General features: G+C 45.9%; 1 protein-coding gene across 1 annotated transcript in view; it reads left to right on the top strand.

The window, feature by feature from the left end:
• The first annotated feature begins 220 nt into the window (after positions 1–220).
• PRKDC (protein kinase, DNA-activated, catalytic subunit) overlaps positions 221–19,019 on the top strand; it is a 1,165,045-nt gene continuing 1,146,246 nt past the window's right edge. Inside the window, exon 1 of the mRNA XM_082258689.1 lies at positions 221–474. Within this exon, the coding sequence (XP_082114815.1) occupies positions 258–474 (217 nt within the window). The 5' untranslated portion in view covers positions 221–257. The remainder of the gene's footprint in view (positions 475–19,019) is intronic.

The following is a 19,019-nucleotide window of genomic DNA, read 5'->3' as shown; positions in this document are numbered from 1 at the left end:
CTTTATTTGATCTGTAAAATTATATACAAAATAACATCATCCTTTCATCCTCTTCACATCAGCTAAACTAGCTGCTATGAGATTTTCTCTTAGCGCACCTCCAGCGACCACTAGTGGCCTTTCAAAAGAAGTTCTCTCGGCTCACTAGACCGCCTCTTTATGAATGGGCTGGTCATGTGACGGAGGCTCGGTCTCCAGGAAGTCAAGTATAGAATTCTCCCGCCTCTCCTGTCAGTGTGGTGTTCTTCGCTGGTGTCATGTCGGAAAGCAGCTCCAGCGGTTCCCGCTCTGAGGGAGGAGAAGGCAGCGAGGCGCTCCGGAATGAATCGTCTGGCGGCATTCTGGGCAGTCTGCACCAGCTGCACCGCCTGGTGTCCTCCGGGGATCCCGGGCTGCAGAGTGAGGCGGCTCTGGGCCTGCTGCGCAGCCTGGGAGAGGAGTGTTTGGTGACGGCGCAGGGGAGCAGTGTGCTGGGTGCGTGTACTCATACTCTTCATATAGGGGGTCTCCTCCATAGCCCAGTGTATGACCAGGGTTCCTCCATGCCCCTGTAGAGGGGGCGGTGATGGGTCTTTTGTCTGGGCTGGGGGCTGACTTTAGTTAAACTTTTTTAAAAAAAAGTTTTCACAGGAATGAGTTGTCCTCCAGCTTCTTTCCTGGTAGTGAGGGAGCTTCCTGTGTTTCCTGCAGCACTGTCTGTCACATTGCCTGTGTGAGGTGTACAGGTGCATGTCATAACATTAGAATATCATCACAAAGTCAGCCCCTGTTCACATTGGTGCGATGTGACATGTTAAATCGCAGTCTGTTGCTGGCAACGGCACTGTCCAAGTTGGTGGGGCGCTGACTTTGCAGCGCTGCTCAGAGTTGCCACCTCATCCCTTTAAGTGCAAAGAAACGTTAACTACCCAGGTTCCGAGCAAATATAAGTCCCTAAGTGAGTTCTATTACCACCTTATCAGCCACAGAGCCTGTGTAATTCATATGTGTTTGGATTTCAAGGGATGAGGTGTCAACTCTAGGGGCCACACTGATTTATTAAAGTAATTCCTGCCCTACTTTTGGTGACTTCGAGGGTGATTTCATTAGACATCTGTTCATGAACTTGCACAGATGTCTTTCAAATTGCCTCCGAAGTTGCACTGAAATGCTGGTTTGAAATCACAATTACAAACTTGTGTTCAGTGTGAACGAAAACTTCATGCACTTAAAGAGGAAGTAAACCCTCCTCGGCAAGTTGTACCTATAGGTAGGCCTATGATAAGGCTTACCTATAGGTACTGTAAATATCTCCTAAACTTGTACCGTTTAGGAGATATTTACCTTTAATGCAGCCAGTGACGTCACTGGCGCATGCGCTCTTAAGGAACGGCTGATCATGCCGTTCCTTCAGAGCCCCGTGCCGTGACCGTCGGCTCCCGCGCGCGTGTGCGGGAGTGACGTCACCGCGGCTCCGGCCAATCAGATGGCCGGATGCCGCGATCCCGGAAGACGGGCGACTGAACATGTCGCTCGTCATACAGGTGAGTGAGCGGCACGGCGGGGGCTCGTTCTAAGGTAAGTATTGCATAATGAGCTAGTATGCGATGCATACTAGCTCATTATGTCTTTCTCTTGCAGGTTGTAAAAAAAAAAATTTTATACGAGTTTACAACCTCTTTAAGTAATTCAATTCAAAAAGTGAAACTTGTATATTTCATATAGATGCCCTACACACCGAGTAATACATTTCAAGCATTTCATTTTGATGATTATGGCTTACAGCTAGAAAAAACCCAAATTTCAGTATCTTAGAAAATTAGAATATCAGGCTAAGTTCACATGTTGGCGTTTTTGGGGAGTTTTTCTGCTCTAGGATCAGCTCAAAAAACGCCCAACAAGACAAATCCTATTCATTTCAATGGTCCCTGTTCACATCTGAGCGTTTTGACGTTTTAAGCAAAATGCCCAACGCTTAAAAAAGTACATGAGCTTCTTTTTGGGCAGATTACAGGCGTTTTATTTTTTTTCCATTGGTTACTAGTCAACCTAAAAATGCCTGAGAAAACGCCTGTAAATAGCAACGCCAAGATGTGAACGTAGCCTTACACAAGACCAAGAAAAAAGGGGTTTTTATTACAGAAATGTTGGCTTACTGAAAAGTATGCCCATGTAAAGTATGCACTCAATACTTGGTCAGGGCTCATTTTGCATGAATTAGTGCATCAATGTGGCATGGAGATCAGCCTGTGGCACTGCTGAGGTGTTATGGAAAACATATACTGTAGTTAACCACTTAAGCCCCAGCCCTATTTCGGACACTTTTTGTTTACAAGTTAAAACCAGTATTTTTTTTCCTAGAAAACTACTTAGAACCCCCAAACATTATGTATATTTTTTTAGCAAAGACTCTGGAGAATAAAATGTCGGTCATTGCAAAACTTTTTGTCAAGCGGTATTTGCGCAGCGGTCTTTAAAACGCCATTTTTTTGGAAAAAAATTGAAAAATCACATTTCACTGCATTTAAAAAATACTAAACAGTAAAGTTAGCCCATTTTTTTTGTATATTGTGAAAGATGATGTCACGCCGAGTAAATAGATACCCAACATGTTACGGTTTAAAATTGCGCCCCCCCGTGGGATGGCGACAAACTACGGTCAATAGAGATCTCAATCTGCGACGCTTTAAATTTATTTAACGGTTACCAGTTTAGAGGTAGAGTGTAGCTCTTTTTTTTAAATTATTGCGCACGCGGCAATACCTCACATGTGGGGTTTGAACAGCGATTTCATTCACTTGCTCGACTTGCGTATACGTTTTTTTTGTGCGCGAGCTAACGGTGACGGGGGCGGCAATTTTTTTTTTTTTTTTTTTTTCCTATTTATTTTTTATTTTTTTAAACTTTATTACAGGTTTTTTTAAAAAAAAAATCTGATCACTTTTATTGCTGTCACAAGCAATGTAAACATCCCTTGTGACAGCAATATGTGTGACAGGTACACTTTATGGAGGGATCGAGGGTCTAAAAGACCCTAGACCCCTCCACTACACTTCCCTGTATGCAAAACGCCGAAAACTGCATTTTTGCATACAGCCGTTTTTTAAATTTGCAGCACAGTAACCCGGAAGTGACGTCATGGACGCCGCCTCCGGGTTACGTCATCGGAGCCCCGATCGATGCCGTTTCCGGCATTCATCGGGACTCCATCCAGCCGGCGGACGTGCCGGCTGGGTGCTCGGGGCTCCCGGTGGGACAGGAGGCCCCGGGCAAAGCCACGGAAGGCGGCGGCGGGAGGGGGGGGGAAGTCCCCTCCCGCCCCCCCGGGTAACGATCGAGTGGCTCCCGAGCCGCATCGGTCGTTACCGACGGAAAGCCGACCGTCGGCTTCAAACCACGGTACCGGGATGATGCCTCTAGCTAGAGGCATCATCCCGGTATAAACCCGCAAAGTGTACCGACGTATCGGTACGTTACTATGCGGTAAGTGGTTAAAAGGCCTCACAGCATGGTCCTATTGACATGGCCTCAAACTGTGGCTCATCCTAAGGCCCCGTTTACACTGGGGCGACCTCACAGGTCGCCGGCGCACTGCTCGCACCGCAACCTTGGAGCGGCCGGCACGGACTTCATAACATTGAAGTCAATGCAGGTCGCTCCGGGTCGCCCCAAAGAAGCTCCGGACCCTTTTTCTAAGTCGGAGCGACTTGTGTCGCTCCTATTAGAACGGGTCCACAGCTTCTCTGTGGAAGGCGACCTGTCAGGAGACCAGGTCGCCTGACAGGTCGCCCCAGTGTGAACGGGGGCTTAATAACTTTGTTTCATGGTGTAGGAGGAAAAGTCTGGACTTTAATGGCACAACAATGTTTTTAATGATTGTAACTTCAATAAAACTTCCATTTTAAAAGTTACATTTTAATCAATATTTGAGTTTGTTGTGCTGTTAAAGTCCAGACTTTTCCTCCTACACCATTAAACAAGGTGTTATGGAAGCCTAGGTTGCTTTGATAGCTGCCTTTAGCTCATCTGCATTGTTGGGGTCTGGTGTTTCTCATCTTCCTCTTGACAATACCCCACAGATTCTCTATGGGGTTTAGGTCAGACGAGTTTGCTGGCCAATCAAGCACAGTGATACCATGATCATTAAACCAGGTATTGGTACTTTTGGCAGTGTGGGCAGGTTCCGTGTCCTGCCCAAAAATGAAATCCACATCCTTAAAGCTGGTTAGCAGAGGAAAGTATGAAGTGCTCTAGAATTTGCTGGTAGAGGGCTGTGCTGATCTGGACTTGATAAAACAGCGCACCAACACCAGCAGTTGACATGGCTCCCCCAATCATCACAGACTCTGGAAAATTTTGCATTTAATTTGGAAATCAAGGTCCCAGAGCCTGAAGGAAGAGTGGAGAGGCTATCCAAGTTCATGATCAAAAATGTATATGCTGTAAAGAGGGCTATATCGGTGCACAACCAACTGCTATGAGAGACAGAGATCAAATGAAAAGGTATATAAAATATACTTTTATTATGAATACATTTAATAAAATACTGTATGGTATTAGTACAGTTAGACAAGGACCTACATGCACATAAAGACAGTAGACATATGTGGACCTCTTAATAACACCCTACCCACACCCAGCCCCACACAGGTACATAAGGGAATGCTCCTATAGTGGCTCAAGGTAAGGTTGTCCAATGCATTTTGCCTACTTGGCTTCTTCAGGGAAAGGTAGGTGTAGATCAGGGGTGGGGAACCTAAGGCCTGCGGGCCGTATGCGGCCCCCGAAGCCATCTGATCCGGCCCTGCCATTGGGCTGCCTCCAGAGGGGAAGAGGAGGGGTAACGCCTCCTGATTACACACAGAGCGGGTTCCTCTGCTTACCCGGCGCGGCTGCTGTCATACAAAGTCACGCCTCCTACCTATGATAGACAGCACAGTGGTGACGTCTAGCACAGGAGTCGGTCCAGGAGGCGTGACTTTGTATGATAGCGCCCGCGCCAGGTAAGTAGAAGAACCCTGCTCTGTGTGTAATCAGGAGGCGCTCTAATCCCCATGCGCTCTGCATTGATGGGGCCACTCATTCCTCTGCAATAAGGGGGGCACTAATAACTCTGCATTGATGGGGGCACTAATCACTCTGCATTTTGAGAGGGGAAACCTGGAAAACCAGTTGCCAGTAGCAACATCATCAATACCAGCTAACATCACACCCCTCACCAAAGGGAAGCAGTTTCAGCCATCACATTAGGGGTGAGTTAATTAAATGTTTGACTAAATATAACAGGCACATTTTTAAGTTGATAATTTTGTACGGCCCCCGAATGATTTTAAAAATACCCAAATGGCCCTCGGCAGAAAAAAGGTTCCCCACCCCTGGTGTAGAGGATTCACAATATTGTTATACTAACAAAAAAGAGAAAAACATATACAATGTATAAATATAGACAATTGATAACTTAGTTTTTTGATAGAAAAATTATAATCACATAATACATTGTAAACATGACCAAGAAAGAGAGAAGAACAAAGGCTGCCTATAAGCGTTTCAGGCATGTTTTTGGACCACGGTGGATAGGGATTCTTTCCAAAGCCATGGTAAATCAGTGTTAACCCATTCTTCATGGAAGACAAACAGTATAAACTGGCTCCATATAAAGCTTTGAAATAAATGCAATTTGATCCTCTGCACGGATGATTCAGTGTCTGAAACGCTTATAAGCGGCCTTTGTTCTCTCTCTCTCTCTCTCTCTCTCTCTATATATATATATATATATATATATAGTACAGACCAAAAGTTTGGACACACCTCATTCAAAGAGTTTTCTTTATTTTCATTACTATGGAGTCACACTTCAAGAGGTAGTCACCTGAAATGATTTTCACTTTACAGGTGTGCCCTGTCAGGTTTAATAAGTGTGATTTCTTGCCTTATAAATGGGGTTGGGACCATCAGTTGTGTTATGCAGAAGTCAGGTGGATACACAGCTGATAGTCCTACTGAAAAGACTGTTAGCTGCTTTTTTCTTGCCATAATACAAATTCTAAGTACAGGAAAATGATTGGCCATCATTACTTTAAGAAATGAAGGTCAGTCAGTACAAAAAATTGGGAAAACTTTGAAAGTGTCCCCAAGTGCAGTCACAAAAACCATTAAGTGCTACAAAGAAACTTGCTCACATGCGGACCGTCCCAGGAAAGGAAGACCAGGAGTCACCTCTGCTGCAGAGGATAAGTTCATCCGAGTCACCAGCCTCAGAAATCGCAGGTTAACAGCAGCTCAGATTAGAGACCAGGTCAATGGCACACGGAGTTCTAGCAGCAGACACATCTCTAGAACAACTGTTAAGAGGAGACTGTGTGAATCAGGCCTTAATGGTAGAATATCTGCTAGGAAACCACTGCTAAAGAAAGGCAACAAGCAGAAGAGACTTGTTTGGGCTAAAGAACACAAGGAATGGACATTAGACCAGTGGAAATCTGTGCTTTGGTCTGATGAGTCCAAATTTGAGATCTTTGGTTCCAACCACCATGTCTTTGTTCGACGCAGAAAAGGTGAACGGATGGACTCTACATGCCTGGTTCCCACCATGAAGCATGGAGGAGGAGGTGTGATGGTGCTTTGCTGGTGACACTGTTGGGGATTTATTCAAAATTGAAGGCATAATGAACCAGCATGGCTACCACAGCATCTTGCAGCGGCATGCTATTCCATCCGGTTTGCGTTTAGTTGGACTATCATTTATTTTTCAACAGGACAATGACCCCAAACACACCTCCAGGCTGTGTAAGGGCTATTTGACCAAGAAGGAGAGTGATGGGGTGCTGCGCCCGAAGACCTGGCCTCCACAGTCACCGGACCTGAACCCAATCGAGATGGTTTGGGGTGAGCTGGACCACAGAGTGAAGGCAAAAGGGCCAACAAGTGCTAAGCATCTCTGGGAACTCCTTCAAGACTGTTGGAAGACCATTTCAGGTGACTACCTCTTGAAGTGTGACTCTACAATTTTCATAGTCATGAAAATAAAGAAAACTCTTTGAATGAGAAGGTGTGTCCAAACTTTTGGTCTGTACTATATATATATAATGTATATATGGGACCATCTCTGATTTGTGAGTATCAAGCTATATCAAATGATAGAAAAATAATGTATATTTGACTTGGTCATGTGTAGGGTGTTATTAACCACTTAAGCCACGGAGGATTTGGCTGCTCAAAGACCAGGGCCTATTTTGCGATTCGGCACTGCGTGAATTTAATGGACAATTGCGCGGTCGTGCGACGCTGTACCCAAATGAAATTGAGTTTTTTTTATTACTTTTTGCACTATAAACAAAAAAAGAGTGACAATTTTAAAAGAATAACAATATTTTTCACATTTTTTTTTTATATGAAATTCCCCAAAAAAAATGTAAAAATCAAATTTTTTTTAACATTTTAGGCCAATTTGCTTTCTGCTACATATTTTTGGTGAAAAAAATCGCAATAAGCCTATTTTGATTGGTTTTGCGCAAAAGTTATTGCGTTTACTAACTACGGGAAAGATTTATGTAATTTCTATTTTATTTTTTCTAACTGGTAATGGCGGCGATCTGCGTTTTTTTTTTTTTTTTTTTTTTTTTTTTTGCGGGACTGTGACATTGTGGTGGACAGATCGGACCCTTGACTGACATTTTTGACACTTTTGGGGGTACCAGTGACATTACTACAGTAATCAGGGCTATACATATGCACTGTTACTGTCAAAATGACACTGGCAGGGAAGGGGTTAAATTTTTTGGTGATCAAGGGGTTAAATATATCCCTAGGGGCGTGTTTCTAACTGTGGGGGGGGCTTGGCTAGTGATGTAACCACAGAGACATACGATCCTACATAGCAGGATCATATGATCTCTGCAGTTACTTCAGGGAGAATTACAGGCGGCTTTGTTTACATTAGCCGCCTGCCTTTCTCCCTCTCCAGCGGGAGATCGCGAGTGACCGGCGGACATCGGAGCCGCTGGTCACTCGCGTGGGGATGTCACTGAACGAGCGGGGGCGGGAGCACGCCTCCAGCGGCGCGCGCTCGCCTCCTAGAGGTCGCTTTGCCCAGTAAGCGCTGACCGCCGCAATAAATAGTCATGCGGCGGTCTGCAAGCGGTTAAGAGGTCCACATATGTCTATTGTCTTTATGTGCATGTAGGTCTTGGTCTAACTGTACTAATGCCGTACAGTATTTTATTAAATGTATTCATAATAAAAGTATATTTTATATACCTTTTTCGTTTGATCTCTGTCTCTCATAGCAGTTGGTTCTGCACCGATATAGCTCTCTTTACAGCATATACATTTTTGATAATTATGTTTTGGGTGATGGTGCAGAAATTGACTGATTGGACGTTTATTTATCTTAGGCTATCCAAGTTCCATGAGGTCCAGTGTGAATTTTCCACAGTCAGTGATGATTTGGGGGAGCCATGTCATCTGCTGGTGTTGGTTTACTGTGTTTTATTATGTCCAAAGTAAGCGCAGCTCTCTACTAGGAAATTCTAGAGCACTTTATGCTTCCCTCTGCTAACCTTCTTTATGAAGATGCTGATTTTATTTTCCAGCAGGACTTGACACCTGCCAAAATTACCAATACCTGGTTTAATGATCATGCTATCGCTGTGCTTGATTGGGCAATCCCCCCCCCCCCCCAGAGCAGTGGTTCTCCACTCCTGTCCTCAGGACCCACTAACAGGCCAGGTTTGCAAGATTACTGAAATACATCACAGGTGATATCATTTTCTGCTCAGTGACTGCAGTATTCTAGTCTGCATCTCCTCAGGGTAATACTTAAAATCAGACCTGTTAGTGGGTCCTGAGGACAGGAGTTCAGAACCACTTCCCTAGAGAATCTGTGGGGTATTGTCAAGAGGAAGATGAGACCCCAGACCCAACAATGCAGACGAGCTGAAAGCTGCTGTCAAAGCAACCTGGGCTTTCATAATACCTCAGCAGTGCCACAGGCTGTGACCGCCCCATGCCATGCCACATTGATGCAAATGGAGCCCTGACTAAGTATTGAGTGCATACTTTCCTGTACTTGGACATTATTTTCAGTAAACCAACATTTCTGTATTAAAACTCCTTTTTCTCAAGTTGTCTTCCAGGACAGCCCATGAGACCTAAGGCTCCTCCTACCAGGACAGGAAACACATTCCAATCAAATAAAGGCGTCGCCCTAGTCACCTTCAGTTTTAGTGTTTCCTCCGGACAGGGGGTAACATGGTCCTAGGAACTGAGGCTCCGGGTCTCATGGAACTGTCCTAAAAAGACCGGGATTGAAAGATGCGTCTTCTCCAGCCCAAGTGTGGTACCATGACTTGTTGCAATGGGGGCTTACCGCTTTGTCTCCTGTATCTTGTGGTCCATAGGGGCAGGACCGTGGATGTCATCAGTGGAATTGCAGGGGGAGTCTTCTCTGTTTGTGGCGGCATCCTTGAAGCAGCACAGGCTGTGTACCCGTGACGCCGCCAATTCAGCAGGGAAACCTGCAAGTTTGAATTTGCCGCCACGAGCAGAGGGGGCGGAATGCCGGCATTGCACTCTGCTCCCAGGAAGCGGCACAGGTCACTTCCGGCGCAGCGACGTCATTCGCGGGCACCGGAAACAGTAGTTCCGATTTCCTAAAGGCGCGAACAGGAGATATCTGGGCCACCGGTGTAAGGTGAAAACCCAGCACAGGCTGCGGACCACACAGAGCAGGATGGATTGCAGCATCTGCTCAGGCGGTAGAGGCAGGCTCTGGCACCGGCACCTCCCAGGTAAGCGATGGGGAATTATCCCTTCCAGCATATACCTGTGGTGGTCTTTTCCCCTTCCCTTTTCTTGTAAGTTAAATCGGGTTGGTAGAAGGGGGCACTATTTCTTTACCCTGTACACATTGTGTGGGAGGGTGAATTGGGAAGTCATAACTAATTATGTTTTTTATCGTTATAGACACCAAAGACGCAGCCCCAAAAAGAAATGTGCAGTTTGCGGGACTAGGCTAAGTTCCACATGGAGCAAAAACGTGCCGCACATGTATTTGATAATCTTGTTAAAGATGACTCTAATGTATCCACCCAAAAGAATGTTGACCTTTTACTTAGGTCCCTACATCTGTGTCTAAACTAGGGATGCACCGATCCGATATTCGGATAGGATATCGGCGCCGATATGGCCATTTTAGATGGATCAGTAACACTGGCCGATCCGGTTTTTGCTTGGTAACGGCTAAGCCATCCCTTACCAGGTGCAGTAGTAGTAGTATGGCATGGGAGCCGCTACTTCCTGTATAGGTCCGGCTCACAGGCGGAGTGATATCAGATGCACTCCGCCTGTGAATGGAGGAGCCGTACACATAAAGCAGCGGCTTTGCTCTGTACTGCAGCCGCTTGCTTTGTGTGTAGCTCCGGATCGGTATCGGCGATTTCACAACGCCAGATATCGGCCAAAAAAAATCGGATCGGTGCATACCTAGTCTAAACCAACACAGAGAGTGTATGGTGACGACACAAGGGAAGAATTGGAGTCCCCTCATTTCTCAGTTAAAGGGTTTGGGCAGGGGAGAGACCCAGGGAAAGAAGTCCCGTGAAGGATCCAGATTCAAAATTATCCCTTAAAGATGTGGATGAATTGCTTAAAGCAGCGTATGTTACACTAGAAATTAAGTGGAGAAGGTGCAAGCATAATCTTATGTATACAATCCATAAGAAAAATGCTAGAGTTTTTCCCTGACACTCCTTGCTAGAGCAGGGTATGTGTGTGATTACCAATCACTGGCAATCAATCACTTGGCAGTAGATTTTTTTTGGCATGATCTTATGTATACACAGCTCCTTGCTAAAATACAATCAAGCTGGAATGGGAAAATCCTGAAAGGAAACCATTTTTCTTTAAAATTTAAAAAGAGGTTTGCCTTTGATGACAGCAAAGAACTATGGAATAAAATTCCAAAATAAATTGTCAGAGAGGTTGATCCTTACCTGTTCCTCCTTATGGAAATACAGAAATGATGAATGGAGGAGGATGAGTGCGGATTACACCGATCTCCCCCATCACCCTGAACAGACAACTCAGTGTGTGATCTTGTTACCAATCACTGGCAATCAATCTCTTAGCAGTGAGTTTTTTTTTGGCTGATTCACTTTGGCAGGAGAAGTTTCTGGTTCAGGTCATGGTCTGGTGACTGTACTTCCAAACTATGCCTCTGTAGTCTCCCCTTTACAGGTGACCATTTCTTCAGGCTCCGGGCTGACAGAAGCTCTGGAACGTACTACTGACAAAAAGAAGTAAATTCCAGGAAAGAAAATATCCCCATATACCCGAAAGTTCTTTCAGGGCAGGGGTAAACAACAAGGGCCGTGTGAGCTTCAGGCCGTGTCCAAGCAGGCTTGGCGCGGCGTAGGTGATAGAATACCAGGCTCGTAATGATAAGAGCTGTGAGTTCAAGTGCCCCTGCCAGCCAGTGATTTGTTCATTAAAGAAACACTGGACTGGACACAAAGGTAGGGGTAGGGGGAGCATCCTGTTTAACCCTCTTCAAGCACCCCGCCAAACCGCAAGGACTCCTTTCGCAGAGTGGGCAGAAGATTAAGGGCCTTCCTCCCACAGTAGAAGGAAAATACATCAATCCCTTTTTGAATTTGGACCTAGTGTCCACAGGTTACAGACTGGGATTCACTTCCCAGAGAAGCTATTAATTACCAGTCTCCCCAAGGATCAAGCCTAAGCAGCTGCTCCAAGTCTCCACGGAAACTTAGTAGATCAGAGGGTATTGATACCTGTTCCAAGAAGGAACAGGGCAATGGGTTTTATTCCCACAGTTTGGTGATAAGAAAACCCTCGGAAGTTATCAATTGACTTTAAATCAACACACTTTTAAATCTCTCGATAAGGTACAAGCATTTTTCACATGGAATTGGTGTATTCCATAGGAAGCCTGCTGTATCTGAAATATTGTCATAACTATACTGGACTTAAAGGATGCTTATTTCCACATCCCTATTCACCTGGCTTACCAGAAGTTCACTACAGTGAAGCTAGGACCAGAGGTCAGACACTATCAACTACGGGCGCGGCCCTTCGGGTTATCCTCAGCCCCTCATATCTTTACCAAAGTCCTGAGGGAAGCTGTAGCCCCGCCGAGACTAAAGTCCATTAGGATCATCCCCTACCTGGATGACCTCCTAGTAGCGGTGGATTCAGATCAGAAACTGGAAAAAGACTCTTTAAGGGGTTGAATAATTGTGTCAATGAAGAATTCACAAAAGAAACATTTATTACTGTATTACAAAACCAATTGATGTCATTTTAGTTGCATATGGTTCTTTAAGAAGTCCTTGTAGGATTTCATTCTGAATACAATTACAAATGTACACTAAATTCCCTAAAACCCTTTACAGCATTAGGGGGTTGAATCATTTTGAATACAACTGTAGCTACGGTGGCGTACCTCAACAAACAGTGAGGTACACTGAGTCGGGGGTTACAGTACATAGCCCAGAAAATATTCTCTTGGGTCAAGCTAAATCTTGCCTCCATTTCAGCTATTCATCTGAAGGAGACTCAGAATGTCTTAGCAGACCACCTCAGCCGCCACCAGGTTTGTCGGGACAATTGGTCCCTCAACCCAAGGAACTTTTGCAGAAACTGCGGCCAAGTGGGGCCTTCCAGAAGTGGACCCTTTTTTTGCAGCTCAAACAATAAGCAAAACAAGAAGGTTTTTTTCCCTGAACTAAGGGGACCAGTCCCTGGGGGTTGATGCCTTTGCGAACCCATGGTCTTTCAATCTCTGCTATGCCTTCCCTCCAGTCAGGCTAATAGCAGAGGTCCTCCAGAAAATCTTCCAAGAGGATACAGACCTGATTCTGATAGCTCCCTTTTGGCCCAAAAGGCCATGGTTTTCACGACTGCAGGCCCTGTCCTCCAAGCCTCCAATAGTTTTGCCCTGGAGACAGGACCTGTTGACTCAGGGTCCAGTGACTCACCCACACATCAGATCCCTGAACCTAACAGCTTGGTATCTGAAGAGCAGATACTAAGTTCCCAGGGATTCTCAGACAAGGTATTTAAGACCTTGATCAATTGTCGAAAACCTGTCACGAGAGCCATATATTCCAAGGTATGGAAAAAGTTTAACTCTTGGATGGCTGAAAATCACAGGACATCTCCAGCTGTACCATCTTATCGAGGGCATCGATAAGGGCCTCTCCCTTAGTACTTTGAAAGTGCAGGCTGACGCCATTAGCATATTTCTTCAGTATTCCCTGCTGGAATATCCCATTATAGCTAGGTTCTTCAAGGCACTGGCCCGGACAAAGCCTATAGTGGTCAGAACATGTCCAACTTGGAACCCATCTCTGGTCCTTCAAGCTTTAGTGACAGTCCCTTTCGAACCCTTGAAGGATTTAACAGAAAGACTACTCCCTCTCAAAACTTCTTTTCTAGTGGCAGTGACGTCAGCTCACAGTCAGTGAGTTGCAGGCTCTCTCAATTAGGGAGCCCTTTCTTATGATTTTTGAAGATAGAATAGTGTTAAAAACCGATCCAGGGTTTTTACCTAAGGTAGCTACTTCCTTTCATAGAGCACAGGATATTGTACTACCTACCTTTTTGTAGCTCTCCAAATGATGAGAAAGAAAAGAATTTGTTTTTTGGATGTCAGAAGAACTCTTCTGGCCTACCTGGAGGTGACTAAAACCTTTAGGAAGTGTGATACCCTATTTGTGCTTTTCACTGGTACACATAGGGTTGACAAAAGCTTCAAAAGCCACCATAGCTAGGTGGATAAGACAGACTATTACAGAAGCCTATTCAGCAAAGAATGTGGTTCCACCATTTATCAACGCACATTGAACAAGGGCCTTGTCCATGTCTTGGGCCGAAAGGGCTGGTGCCTCACCAGAGCAAATCTGTAAGGCAGCTACCTGGTTTAACTTTTCGACCTTTGTTAGACATTATCGCCTGGACCTCCTCTCTTCTCAGGAACAGGCGTTTGGTCGAAAGGTGCTCCAGGCAGTGGTCCCTCCCTAGACTGGTACGTTTCTGGCTCATCGTCTCATGAGGTGTCCTGGAAGACGACTTGAGAAAAGCTGAGTTAGACTTACCGGTAACTCCTTTTCTAGTAGTCTTCCAGGACAGCCGTATTCCCACCCGGTGTTGTCTTGTATTATGTATATGTGTTTTACAGGATGTCCTACGGTTCTCGAGAATACTGAACGTGAGGACTAGGGCGACGCCTTTTATTTGTGTTTCATGTCCTGGTAGGAGGAGCCCTAGGTCTCATGGGCTGTCCTGGAAGACTACTAGAAAAGGAGTTACCGGTAAGTGTAACTCTGCTTTTTTTTTTTTTATTGGTCCTTATGTAGTATTCTGATTTTCTGAGATACTGAATTTTGGGTTTTCGCTAGCTTTAAGACATAACCATTAAAATTAAAAGAAAGAAATGCTTGAGATACACTGTTCAAAGTGTTCCTTTAATTTTTTTGAAAACACATCAGATCTCAATGGGTAAAAATATAATTCTGCATATCTTTAATGATATGGACTGGGTGATGTGTTAGGAATGAAAGGATGCCACATTGTTTGATGAAAATGAAAACTATCACTATACAGAGGGCTGAATTCAAAGACACCCCGAAAATCAAAGTGAAAAAATGATGCAGCAGGCTAGCCCATTTAGCTGAAATTTCATTGCAGCAACTCAAAATGGTACTCCGTAGTTTTTATGGCCCCCACGTGCTTGTATGCATGCTTGACAACGTAGTGGCATGCTCCTAATGAGACGACGGCTGGTGTCCTGGGGTATTTCCCTCAGGAGCTCAGCGATGGGCCGGGGCATCGCTGAGCACCTGAACAGACTGAGGTGCAACCTGGCAGCATCGGATGGATTGAAACATAATGTCGCAGAGGGGTTCTATTGGATTTAGATCAGACAAGTGTGGGGGCCATTCAATGGTATGAATTCCTTTATCCCGCCAGTAACTGGCGGAATACTCCCACCACATGAGGTTGGGCTTTGTCGTGTACCAGGAGGAACCCAGGACGAACTGCACCAGTGTGTTTGACAATGGGTCCAAGGATTTCATCCCAATGCCTAATGGCATTCAGGGTGCCATTGTCTAGCCTGTAGAGGTCTGTGTGCCCCTCCATGGATTTGCCTCCACAGAAAGTCACTTGCCCACCACCAAACCAGTCATGCTGAACGATGTTACAGGCAGCATTCACCAGACCCTTTCATATTAATCACGTGCTCAGGGTGAACCTGCTCTCAGCTGTAAAAAGAACGGCGCTAGTGGCAGACCTGCCAATTCTGGTGTTCGATGGAAAATGCTAATCAAGCTCCACTGTGCCGGGCAGTGAGCACAGGACCTACTAGAGGATGTCTGGGCCCTTGGGCCACCTTCATTTAGTCTGTTTCTGATTGTTTGGTCAGAGACATTCACACCAGTGGCCTGCTGGAGGTCATTTTGTAGGGCTCTGCAAGTGCTCATACTGTACCTCCTTGCAAAAAGGAGCAGATACCGGTCCTGCTGATGGGTTAAGGATCTTCTACAGCCCTGTCCAGCTCTCCTAGAGTAACTGCCTGTCTCCTGGAATCTTCTCTATGCTCTTAAAACTGTGCTGGGAGACGCAGCAAACCTGGCAATGGCACGTATTGATGTGCCATCCTGGAGGAGTTGGACTGCCTGTGCAACTTCTATAGGGTCAAGGTATTGCCTCATGCTACCAGTAGTGACACTGACCCTAGCCAAATACAAAACAAGTGAAAAAAAGTCAGTCACTGTAAAACCACTCCTGTTTTGGAGGTTGCCTCGTTGTTGCCCATTTTGTGCACTTGTAGTTAATTTCATTACCACCAAAGGAGCTGAAACTAATTAACAACCCCCTCTGCTACTTAAAGCGGTTGTATGCTCACCGAAACCCCCCCCCCAAAAAAAAAAAAAACCCTACAGGACAAAGGCATAATGCGCTATTATGCATCGAAATACTTACCTTAAAACGAAGCCCCTACACCGATACCACAGACGCTCTGGTGGCTCCTTGGAGCCAGTATTGCCTGATCTATGCCATCCCTCTGCTCATACTCCTGCTGAGGTTTCTTCGCCGGATGGCAATGGAAGGCATTTTGGTCGTTCTGGTGGCACCAGACTGGCCTCTGCCGTTTTGGTACGCAGACCTGGTAAAAATGGTCGTAGACCCTCCATGGAGACTTCTTCTGCGAGAAGATCTACTATCTCAAGGACCGATCTTCCATCCTGCTTTACGGTCGCTGGCTTTAACAGCTTGGCTGTTGAAAGCAAGGTGTTGAGGGATAGGGGTCTGACTCTGTGATTCCTACCCTTTTGAAGGCCAGGAAGTCAATTTCCAGGAACATCTATCATTGCATGTGGAAATGGTACATTTCATGGTGTGAATCGCTGCAGCTGCACCCTCGCTTATTTTCTATAGCTAGGGTTTTGGCCTTTTTACAAAAAGGGGTTGAGCAGCGGTTGGTGTTGGGTACTTTTCAAGGGCCAGGTGTCCGCCTTGGCTATTTACTTCCAACATCCGTTGGCTACTAATGCCTTAATTCTTACTTTTTATTCAGGGGGTGCGTCATCTGGCTCCCCCAAGGAGATCCCCGTTGCCACCGCTGGACCTAAATTTGGTTTTATCTGTTCTTCAAAATACTCCTTTTGAGACTATCAGGGAGATTTCTCTTTCTTTGTCGCAGAAGGTTGCATTCCTAGTGGCTATTACTTCTGCTCGCAGAATCTGAGTTGGCGGCACTGTCCTGTTGTTCGCCTTATTTGGTGCTTCACAGGGATAAAGTGGTACTCCGACCTAATCCGTCTTTTCTCCCTAAGGTGGTGTCATATTTTCACCTTAATGAAGACATCCTGTTGCCTTCCTTATGCCCGAAGCCTAAATATCCCAAGGAAATTGCCTTTGCACTCTCTGGATGTGGTTCGTGTGATAAGGGTTTATCTGACGGTTGCTGAGTCCTTTAGAACAGTGGTCCTCAACTCCGGCCCTCAGGGCCCACTAACAGGCCAGATTTTAAGTATTACCTTGGGGAGATGCAGACTAGAGTACTGCAATCACTGAGCAGCAAATGAATATCACCTGTGATTTATTTCAGTTATCTTGCAAATCTGGCCTGTTAGTGGGCCCTGTAGGCCAAGGTTGAGGACCACTGCTTTAGAAAATCTGACTCTCTTTGTCCTTTTCGGACGGTCCTCGCAAAGGTTTGGCTGCGCTCGCTACGTCCATTTCGAGATGGATCAGACAGACGGTTGTTCAGGTTTATTCACCCAAGGGTCAGGTTCCTCCTTTCCCTGTGAAGGCTCATTCAGCCCAGAAGCTGTTTAGCAGGGGAATGCGGCGACGCCCCGGAAGTGACGAGCGGGGCCGGTGCCGTCGCATTGATTCCTGGGAGCGATGACGTTCAGCTCTCAGGAATCATCGCGAGACAGGAAGTGACGGCGGAGCCGAGGGAGGAAGTACACTGAGGTGAGTATTTTCGATCTTCAATTACAAGGTGAGTAAAAAAAAAAAAAAAAAAGAACCTAACTATCCAATTCCTTTTCAGGTGATGGAGAACTAGCGGACGGGCACAAAAAAAAAAGATAGATTTTGTGCCCGGAACTCCGCTTTAAGGAGCAGTCTACTTTTCCTTCTCCTTCATGGTTTTATTACAATTGAGCCCCAGTTTTTGCTTGTTGGGCTCCATGTTATATAGTTGGCTATGTTAGCTGTGGGAATTGGACTCTTTAAGTCTGTCCTTTCCCCACCCCTCAATGGTTACTGCTTTTGGACGCCCCATCCGTCTATGATTAAAGCAGCAGCTACGTCTGTCGGTGGACGAAAGAGAAAATGTGATTTTTTTTTTTTACATACCATAAAATCCATTTCTCTGAGTCCGACGGCCGTAGCTCCCACCCCTCTTTTCTCTGAAGAGTTGGGTTTTGGTTATTATTCACTGCTTGCAACTAAACTGAAGATGCAACTGTGAGGCCAGGGGTAATAACCCAGGGAACCCGTCCCCTGGGCGTGTCAAAGCCTTTGGCTCTACCTGGTCACTCCTAGTGGGAGGGGCTTATTACTAGTGATCGACCAATATCGTTTTTTCGTTGCCGATACCGATATTTTGCTGATCGCATATCAGTATTGGCCGATATTTTCACACATGTAAAAATTTCCCAAAAAAACGCAAATTTCGACACAAATCTCTTAAAGCGGTTGTAAACCCTATTAAAAAAAAAAAAAAAAACCTGCAAGTGCATACTAGCACATTATGTGTAACTTACCTTAAAACGAAGCCCCGACACGGACCCCCGGACATCTCTGCGGGCGCTACCATGATCCCTCGCAGTCTCTTCCGGGTTCGGCGGCTCCGGCGCGCTGATTGGCCGGAAGAGACGGCTCCGGCGCGATGATTGGCCGGAGCCGCGATGACGTCACTCCCGCGCATGCGCGCGGAAGTGATTTTTCCGGCAAGCTCCGGCAAACATAATTGAAGGTCCCCCCGGACCTTCAGAGCGCATGCGCCGCTCGCACGCACTGTAAATATCTCCAAAACCGTTCCGGTTTAGGAGATATTATTTGTACCTACAGGTAAGCCTTATTATAGGCTTACCTGTAGGTAAAAGTGTCAAAAAGCGGGATACTACCGCTTTAACAACCATGTTAACCTTCCTAGCGGTATTCCCGAGCGTGACTTGGGGTTAGATTTTAGAGCCAAAAGCGGTAACCCCGAGCCACACTCGGGGTACTGCTAGGAAGATCGCTGGATCCTGGTAGAGGTTTTACTAACCTTTTCTCCGGGATCCAGCGAAGAATGCGGGCGGTATGCGGCGGCGGAGCTTCCTCCCGATCGTCTGCGAGCCCCGACTTCCGTCTCCGGTGACGTGACGTCCGCCGGGGAGTGGAACCGGCGGCAAATTCAAATGTAAAACACACCAAACACACTGATACCATTCAAAATAAAAAAAAATAAAAAAAAATTCACATTACATTGCCCCCCAGTGCCCTTTCCTGCAGTTTTACTG

The sequence above is a fragment of the Pelophylax lessonae genome (genome assembly GCF_965119305.1).
Source record: "Pelophylax lessonae genome assembly, chromosome: 5".
Classification (NCBI taxonomy): domain Eukaryota; kingdom Metazoa; phylum Chordata; class Amphibia; order Anura; family Ranidae; genus Pelophylax; species Pelophylax lessonae.
The sequence above is the reverse complement of the archived record's forward strand: the minus strand, read 5'-3'. Positions and strand labels throughout refer to the sequence as shown.